Consider the following 10,221-nt stretch of genomic DNA (forward strand, 5'->3'; position numbering starts at 1 on the left):
GTACCTATGAAGGTTCAAGAAGCATACAGAACACCAAATAGGCTGGATCAAAAGAAAACATCCCCTCGCCATATAATAATCAAAACACAAAATATACAGAATAAAGAAAGAATATTAAGAGCCGCAAAGGAAAAAGGCCAAGTTACTTATAAAGGTAAACCTATCAGACTTACACCTGACTTCTCTATGGAAACCATGAAAGCCAGAAGGTCCTGGATAGATGTTCTCCAAAAACTAAGAGACCACGGATGCAAGCCCAGACTACTATATCCAGCCAAACTTTCATTCACTATAAATGGAGAAAACAAAATTTTCCAGGATAAAAACAAATTTAAACAATACGTAGCCACAAATCCAGCCTTACAGAAAATAATAGAAGGAAAATCACTAACCAAGGAGTCCAACAATGACCACAATAACTCAGACATCTAGAGACTCTTCACCAGCGCAAATCAAAGAAGGAAAACACACAAACCCTACTACTAAAAAAGTGACCGGAGTTAACAACCACTGGTCATTAATATCACTTAATATCAATGGGCTCAACTCACCTATAAAAAGGCACAGGCTAAGAGATTGGATAAGAAAACAGGATCCAACATTCTGCTGTCTACAAGAAACACACCTCAACCACAAAGACAGGCACCTACTCAGAGTAAAGGGCTGGGAAAAGGCTTATCAAGCAAATGGACCTAAGAAACAAGCAGGTGTGGCCATACTAATTTCTAACAAAGTTGACTTCAAACTTAAATCAATCAGAAGAGATGGAGAGGGACATTTTATACTCATAACAGGAACAATTCATCAGGAAGAAGTCTCAATCCTGAATATCTATGCCCCTAATATAAAAGCACCCACGTACGTAAAAGAAACATTACTAAAACTCAAGGCAGCCATCAAACTGCACACACTAATAGTAGGAGACTTCAACACTCCTCTCTCAACAATGGACAGGTCAATCAGACAGAAACCTAACAGAGAAATTAGGGCATTAATGGAGGTAATGAAGCAAATGGACTTAACAGACATCTATAGATCATTCCACCCAAAGAGGAAAGAATATACCTTCTTCTCTGCAGCTCATGGAACCTTCTCGAAAATTGACCACATACTTGGTAACAAAGATAACTTACACAGTTACAAAAAAAATATTAGTAACCACCTGTGTCTTATCAGATCACCATGGATTAAAGTTAGAATTCAACAACAATGCTACCCCCAGAAAGCCTACAAACTCATGGAAACTGAACAGTCAACTACTGAACCATACCTGGATTAAGGAAGAAATAAAGAAAGAAATTAAAGTCTTCCTTGAATTCAATGAAAATAAAGAAACAACATACTCGAACTTATGGGACACTATGAAAGCAGCCCTGAGAGGAAAGTTCATAGCACTAAGTGCCCACCTAAAGAAAACAGAGAAAGCACATATTGGAGACTTAACAGCCCACTTGAAAGCTCTAGAAAAAAAAGAAGCAGACTCACCTAGGAGGAGTAGAAGACTGGAAATAATCAAATTGAGGGCTGAAATCAACAAAATAGAAACACAGAAAACAATCCAAAGAATCAATGAAACAAAAAGCTGGTTCCTGGAGAAAATCAACAAGATTGATAAACCCCTATCCAAACTAATCAAACGACAGAGAGAGAACACGCAAATTAATAAGATCAGAAATGAAAAGGGGGACATAACCACAGACACAGATGAAATTCAGAGAGTCATTAGATCTTACTACAAAAGCCTATATGCCACAAAACTGGAAAATGTAAAAGAAATGGATGCTTCTTTAGATAAATACCATTTACCAAAACTAAACCAGGACCAGGTGAACAATCTAAACAGACCTGTAAGTCGCGAAGAATTAGAAGCTGTTATCAAAAACCTCCCTACCAAAAAAAGCCCAGGACCAGATGGTTTCAATGCAGAATTCTACCAGAACTTCCAAGAAGACCTAATACCTATACTCCTTAATGTATTCCACAATATAGAAACAGAAGGGTCATTACCAAATTCCTTTTATGAAGCCACAATTACTCTGATACCAAAACCACTCAAAGACTCAACCAGGAAAGAGAACTACAGGCCAATCTCACTCATGAATATCGACGCAAAAATCCTCAACAAAATACTGGCAAATCGAATCCAAGAACACATCCGAAGAATTATCCATTATGATCAAGTAGGCTTCATTCCTCAGATGCAGGGCTGGTTCAACATACGAAAATCTATCAATGTAATCCAGCATATAAATAAACTGAAAGAAAAAAACCATATGATCATTTTATTAGATGCTGAAAAAGCATTTGATAAAATTCAACATCCATTTATGTTAAAAGTCTTGGAGAGATTAGGGATACAAGTGTCATACCTAAATATAATAAAAGCTATATACAGCAAGCCGACAGCTAACATCAAATTAAACGGAGAGAAACTCAAAGCCATCCCACTAAACTCAGGAACACGGCAAGGCTGTCCACTCTCGCCATACCTCTTCAATATAGTGCTTGAAGTTCTAGCAATAGCAATAAGACAACATAAGGGGATCAAGGGGATTCGAATTGGAAAGGAAGAAGTTAAACTTTCGTTATTTGCAGATGATATGATAGTGTACATAAGCGACCCCCAAAACTCCACCAAAGAACTTTTACAGCTGATAAACAGCTTTAGTAATGTGGCAGGATACAAGATCAACTCCAAAAAATCAGTCGCCCTCTTATACACAAAGGATATTGAAGCAGAGAGGGAAATCAGAGAAGCTTCACCATTCACGATAGCCACAAACAGCATAAAATATCTTGGGGTAAATCTAACCAAGGAAGTGAAAGATCAATTTGACAAGAACTTTAAGGCATTGAAGAAAGAAATTGAAGAGGATACCAAAAAATGGATGGACCTCCCTTGCTCTTGGATTGGGAGGATCAACATAGTAAAAATGGCAATTCTACCAAAGGCATTTTATAGATTCAATGCAATCCCCATCAAGATCCCATCAAAATTCTTCACAGATCTTGAGAAGACAATAATCAACTTTATATGGAAAAACAAAAAACCCAGGATAGCCAAAACAATCCTATACAATAAAGGATCTTCTGGAGGCATTACCATCCCTGACTTCAAACTCTATTACAGAGCTACAGTAATGAAAACAGTATGGTACTGGCATAAAAACAGAGAAGTCGACCAATGGAATCGTATTGAAGACCCGGATTTTATCCCACAAACCTATGAACACCTCATTTTCGATAAAGGAGCTAAAAGTATACATTGGAAGAAAGAAAGCATCTTCAACAAATGGTGCTGGCACAACTGGATGTCAACCTGTTGAAGAATGAAAATAGACCCATATCTCTCACCGTGCACAAAACTCAAGTCCAAATGGATTAAAGACCTCAATATCAGCCCGAACACACTGAACCTGATAGAAGAGAAAGTGGGAAATACCCTACAACAGATGGGCACAGGAGATCGCTTCCTATGTATAACCCCAGCAGCACAGACATTAAGGGCAACATTGAATAAATGGGACCTACTTAAACTGAGAAGCTTCTGTAAAGCAAAGGACATGGTCACTAAGACACAAAGGCAACCTACTGACTGGGAGAAGATCTTCACCAACCCCGCAACAGACAAAGGTCTGATCTCCAAAATATATAGAGAACTCAAGAAACTAGACTTTAAAATGCTAATTAACCCAATTAAAAAATGGGGCACTGAACTGAACAGAGAATTCTCAACAGAAGTTCAAATGGCCAAAAGACACTTAAGGTCGTGCTCAACCTCCTTAGCAATCAGGGAAATGCAAATCAAAACAACTTTGAGATATCATCTTACACCTGTCAGAATGGCTAAAGTCAAAAACACCAAGGATAACCTTTGCTGGAGAGGCTGTGGAGGAACGGGTACCCTCATCCATTGCTGGTGGGAATGCAATCTTGTGCAACCACTGTGGAAGTCAGTGTTTCGGTTTCTCAGGAAATTCGGGATCAACTTACCCCTGGACCCAGCAATACCACTCTTGGGAATATACCCAAGAGATGCTCTATCAAATGACAAAAGCATTTGTTCAACTATGTTCATAGCAGTATTATTTGTAATAGCCAGAACCTGGAAACAACCTAGATGCCCTTCAATGGAAGAATGGATGAAGAAAGTATGGAATATATACACGCTAGAGTACTACGCTGCGGTAAAAAACAATGACTTCTCGAATTTTGCATGCAAATGGATGGAAATAGAAAACACTATCCTGAGTGAGGTGTCCCAGACCCAAAAAGATGAATATGGGATGTACTCACTCATAATTGGTTTCTAGCCATAAATAAGGACCACGGAGTCTACAATAGGTGAACCTAAAGAAGCTAAGTAAGAAGGTGAACCCAAGGAAAAACATATAGTTGTCCTCTTGGCTAAGGGAAGTAGACCAAATTTCCGGGGAGAAAATGGGATCTCGGGGGTGGGGTGGGATGGGGGTAAGGGGAGATGGGGAGAGAAAAGGTAGAAGGGAAGGAGGGGGGACCTGGGAAACAGGAGAATTGGGATAAAGGAAAGTTATGGATAGGGGAGCACGGAACCACAATTCTTAGTTAAGTGAACCACTTTAGGGTGGGCAAGAGACTTGACCCTAGAGGGGCTCCCTAGTGCCCAAGATGAGGTTCCCAGTTAGTTCCTTGGGCAGCTGAGGATTGGGAACCTGAAATGACCCTATCCTATAGCAATACTGACGAATATCTTGCATATCATCATAGAATCTTCATCTGGTGATGGATAGAGATATTGACAGAGACCCACACAGGAGCACTGGACTGAGCTCCCAAGGTCCCAAGGAGGAGCAGAAGGAGGGAGAACATGAGCAAAGAATTCGGGACCATGAGGCGTGCATCCACCCACTGAGACAGTGGAGCGGATCTACGGGGAGCTCACCAAGGCCAGCTGGACTGTGACCGAAAAAGCATGGGATAAAACTGGACTCTCTGAACATGGCGAACAATGAGGGCTGATGAGACACCAAGGACAATGGCAGGGGGTTTTGATCCTACTTAATGAGCTGGCTTTGTGGAAGCCTAGCCAGTTTGGATGTTCACCTTCCTAGATATGGACGGAGGGGGGAGGACCTAGGACTTACCACAGGGCAGGGAACCCGGACTGCTCTGTGGACTGGAGAGGGAAGGGGAGAGGAGTGGGGGAAGGGGGAGAAGGGTGGGAGGAGGTGGAAAAGGGTGGGAGGAGGGGGAGGGAAATGGGAGGCTGGGAGGAGGTGGAAACTTGTTTTTTGTTTATGTTTTTTTTCTTCTTTTCTTAATAAAAAAATAGATAAAAAAAAGAAGGAAAAAAAAAGCATCTTTGGATTCAGAGCACTGAGAGATTGTTGCTAAGTCTGTTGATAACCCCAAGGAATTCTATATCTGTGGGTATATCTTCCTTCTGGAATGACTGTTCATTCTAAGTCCTGGTTTTATCACCAGTAACAAAGAGTACATAAACAGATCCTCTTCTAGGTCTGAGAAATAAAAGTTAATGGAAAAATGTATAAATAGAATATAATAAAAAGTAATATACACTGTTACATATTTGGTACTATTTTGGTTTGGATAATATTCTAGCATTCTGTCTCAATATAGAAAAGAAATACCAAGAAACTTGAAAGGGAAATATCAGCAGGAAAATTTGAGAATTTGTTGAGAGGAAAAAGCAAAAATGTGGATTAAGGGATTATCTAGCAATGCTACACTGTGGGAAATGGAGAGAAATGCCAAGAATATGGAGGGACAGCCAGGCCAGATGCTAAGACAGAGAGACCTCTGGACAGAGAATAACGGGGGACAGAAAGATCAAAGGATAATGAAGCAAACTGTAGAAGAAAAGAAAAAGACATAGAGTGTCTTTAATGTTTTTCAGAATTGATCATTATTTTGATTTTATAATTTATAATACTAAGAATGCCACTTTGCAAAAACATATAGCACAAAATATTATGAGTATGGCTGGGGCTATTTCAGAAATTATTGGGAATTCTGTCTTTATCAGAAGTCAAAATTTATTTAATGTATTTGTTTTTCTTTTTGACACAGTTTCATTATAATTCAGGTTGACTTCAAAGTATGTATTTGAGGATGACCTTGAACTCTTGATATCCTGTTTCTGCCCACCAAGTGCTGGGACTGCAGGTGTGCTTCACCATTCCTGAGCCACACAACAATTTTCTTTCTTTTTTTTTTTTAAATGAAACTCAACTCAGCAACTCAAACAGAAATTTTAAAAATCAAACAGTCTGACATGATACAACCAAAGATATAATAGTGTCTGTAATTGGATACATGCTGAGAAACAATGGTAGGAAAATGTAAAAAAGTACTTTGCTTTTCATAATTAAATTACATTTCTGTAAAAGTAGAAACCTTTGTATGTATAGTAGACATTCTGAGTTCTATAAGATATAATAGTCTTATTTTTGAGCTTAGGCATTTTAGGTAGTGTTTGTTGTCATTGTATGACTTGATGGCATGCACGGTATGAAGTGCTCATGTTGTGTGTTCAGAAGCTCATCTGCAGTGAAATCGTGTGTGACAACACAGGCAAATGCTGCCAGAAATGTCTGGGACTCATTAGCTGTTTGACTTTGAATTCTGACTTCTGCATGCTCATAAGTCTTTGGAATTATAATGCTGGAGCTTGAATAGAGTCACTTGTACTCTAGTGAGAATTTGGTTTTTGAGACAGTGTCATTTTTGGTGTTGCCCACACTGGTTCACAACTTATAGTCTCCTTGCCTTATCTACTGGTATGCTACAATTTCAGGTTGGGTTTACCATGCTCACCCATTTGTACTTTTATTAGTGCAAGTAACTCATCACAAAATCCACTGGCAATGTTCTTGTCAACTCAGTGTTAAATATTTTTTCTTTGACAGTACAATAGTTAAAAAAAAGTCCTAATTTTGTCTTCCCCTTTCTAATGTCTGCTGCAATTGTTCTTCAATGTCCTCTATGCCAGACACTATCCTGAAAAGGAGAACTAGATTTGAACAGAACAATGTGTGCCTAGTTTTATGGAATTTATAATGTGTGTGTGTAATGGACATACATTCTTTTATTACTGCCTTCCTTCCATAAGGGAGTATTATTGGGCCTAATCTTGTGATGGTCTCTGTTTGGATTATTATAGTTTCTCTAATTTCAAGGTCTACCTGCATCTGCCTCCTGAGTGCTGGGATTAAGGGCATGTGCTACCAACGCTTGGTCCAACCTTGTCTCTTACAGAATTTTGCTCTAATTTGTCACCTCATTGCTCAGGTTTAAGCAATACTATTTATGAATATTTCTTCAATGATTGGTTTGAAAGATTTATTAATTTTTCCAATAAAATAGGTATGATACATTATTGTGATTACTAACGAAACTAGATATTTAAAAATATTTCTTGATAGTGGGCTGTGGTGTGCATGTCTTTAATCTCAGCACTCAGGAGATAGAAGTAGGTAGACCTCTGTGAGTTTGAAGTCGCATGGTCTGCATAGAGAGTTCCAGGTGAGCCACGGTTACGGAGTTAGAGTCTGTCGCAAAATATTTTTTCTTCCTATATATTTTCTTTACCGTGGTATAACTGTTCATATCTTTTGTTCATTTTTTCTATTTCTTTGAACTCTTCACAATGAGTTGTATCAATATCTATTTCATTTATTTATTTGACATAGGGTCTCACTCTGTAGCCCAGGTCTGCCTTAAACTCCTGATGCTCCTGCCTCACCCTCTCTAGTACTGACATTACAGACATGAGTCAATATATGTGTGTATATATATGTGTATATACAAATATATACCAGAGTGGTCTTGAACTCACAGATATCCTCCTGCCTCTGCCTCCTAAGTGCAGGGGCAGGTGAGACCCTGGCAAAAATCTTGCATTTTTACACAAGAGAATGAAACAGTTATAAAAAATGTGTGCAACATCATCCCAAAATGTAACTATTAAGCACCCTAACGACTATCCAGTAACCATTTTCACCAACATCTTAGGTGGACTTACACTCCATACAGGTTAATTTATTTAACATCTTTACTTTTAAATGCCATACTCCTACCTACACATCTTGCCTACATGCTTAGACTATTCTCATTATTCCAATGTAAAGTTTGCTACCATGAATATACATTATAGATGCTAATTTTGTTGGTTTCACAGATTTTGAATATTTTCTGCCAATGTATAATACGTATAATATAATTCCTTCTTGCCTTCTTCATGGTTCAGATTAAGTGCTGTCTCTTGCATCTTCACCTGACTTCTTTGGCCTCACCCATCTCTTCACCCATTAACCTCATATTGCCATTCCAGTATGAGCCTTTCATAATAGTGTCTTTATTTGTTAATTTTTTATGCGTGACAATATGGTTACATACTTTTGTCACTTCTGTCAGTTATAAGAGGCATTCAGTCCTGGAGAAATGAGTCATTCTGTATTCTCTGTGGCATAGACCCCTATTAATTTGGACTGTTAATTGTCTTTCTTTCTTTTTTCTTCTTCTTTCCTTCCTTCCTTCCTTTCTTCTTCCTTCATTCCTTTTTTTGAGACAATATCTCATTATACAGCCTGGCCTAGAACTTGATATATAGACCAGGCTGGCTTCAAATTCCTAACAATCCTTCTGCTTCTGTCACCTGAGTTCTGGGATTACAGGTGTGCACCACTACACCTGGCAATTTGGGCTGTCTTAATGATACATTCAAATGTTGATTTCATATTTTATTGTGATTTTTCAGGGATTTAAGATCTATGCATTTGTCTACAGCAATAAAATAGCATGGTGCTCCAATGGATAAAAACTGTGGTTATGTCAGCTTTAGAATGTGTGCAAATTGAGGTTGATGACAAACTTCACGAGGTATTTGATGATAGCTTTTAAACTGACAATAAAAATAATGATATCATCAGGCTTTCCTGGTGAACTCCTCTCAGAGCAGTGTAAGTCACCAGGAAAGCCTCTTGCACCCACCAAGAGTCTTTCTAAAAGTCCCCTTTAGCTCATTGTTCCTTAAGCTGTAAATGAAGGGATTCAATACAGGGGCCACAACCATGAAAATTACTGATGCAGCTGAGTCTTTTTCAGTTGAATGGTTGGATGAAGGGCTCATATAGATTCCTGCGATGGCACCATAAAAAAGAATTACCAAGGCAAGGTGAGATCCACAAGTTGAGAATGCCTTGAGTTTTCCTTGAATGGAAGTAATTTTCATCACAGCCGAGACAATGCGACCGTAGGATGCTAAGATACACACTGATGGTACCACAAAGATTAGTCCCACCACAAACAGAACCATGAGTTGATTGAGACTGGTGTCAGAACAGGAGAGAGGGAGGAGAGAGTTGATGTCACAGAAGAAATGGTGGATTATGTTTTCAGAGCAGAAATGCAGTCGGGCCATCATGAGGGTATGCAAGAGAGGATTCAAAGTGGCAATGACCCAAGACAGAGCCACCAGGGAGGTGCAGAGGCCTGGGGTCATAATGGTGGAATAGTGTAAAGGATGGCAGATGGCCACATAACGGTCATAGGCCATCACTGTGAGAAGGAAATTGTCCATGTTAGCAAACATCATACAGAAATACATTTGAGCCAGGCATCCAGGGTAGGAGATGGATTGAGACTGGGTTTGGATATTCAGTAGCATCTTGGGCACTGTAGCTGAAGGAAGGCAGAGGTCTACCAAGGACAAATTGGCAAGAAAAAAATACATGGGTGTGTGTAGATGATTGTTTGAGCCAATGGCTAGCAAGATGAGTAGGTTTCCAAATAGTTCTGTTAAATAGAGACACAGGAAGAGTGCAAAAAGGAGCCCTGGATGCCCTGGCCAACTTGAGAAGCCCAAGAGGAGAAACTCAGAGATGCTGGTTTGGTTTTCTATTTCCATTGGATGAACTTGTATGGAGAGCTGTAGAGAGAAATAAAGTTTTGTTTGGTAAAACACATCTCCTCTTGGTATTTTTTCTGTAAATATCTACCTGGTCTTAGTCTCATTTACCAAATGATCTTTTAGGCCACCCTGTCTCTTCTCTGATGTTCTCTGCCAAACTTCAGTGAACCCCAACTGTGCCTCTCCATCTCGTCTGTTATCTTCATGCCTATCTTCTTTTGTTTTAAGCTCACATAATCAGACAGCTCTATGCGGCCTTCATCTCTCTCTGTTCAGTAGGCAGAGATTCTTTTACTGCTCATTTTTTCCAC

The 10,221-nt window shown here is 39.2% G+C and overlaps 1 protein-coding gene across 1 annotated transcript; it reads right to left on the minus strand.

Annotated features, from left to right (window-relative positions):
* Positions 1-8,965: 8,965 nt before the first annotated feature.
* On the minus strand, positions 8,966-9,943 carry LOC121443940 (olfactory receptor 1F12). Its single transcript, XM_041645699.1, has one exon. It carries the CDS (start codon positions 9,905-9,907, stop codon positions 8,966-8,968), a length of 942 nt encoding a protein of 313 aa, XP_041501633.1. The 5' UTR covers positions 9,908-9,943.
* Positions 9,944-10,221: the final 278 nt, after the last annotated feature.

The sequence above is a fragment of the Microtus oregoni genome, unplaced genomic scaffold, assembly GCF_018167655.1.
Source record: "Microtus oregoni isolate MIOR12 unplaced genomic scaffold, Mior012 000115F_ref0000277, whole genome shotgun sequence".
In the NCBI taxonomy this organism is placed as follows: Eukaryota; Metazoa; Chordata; class Mammalia; order Rodentia; family Cricetidae; genus Microtus; species Microtus oregoni.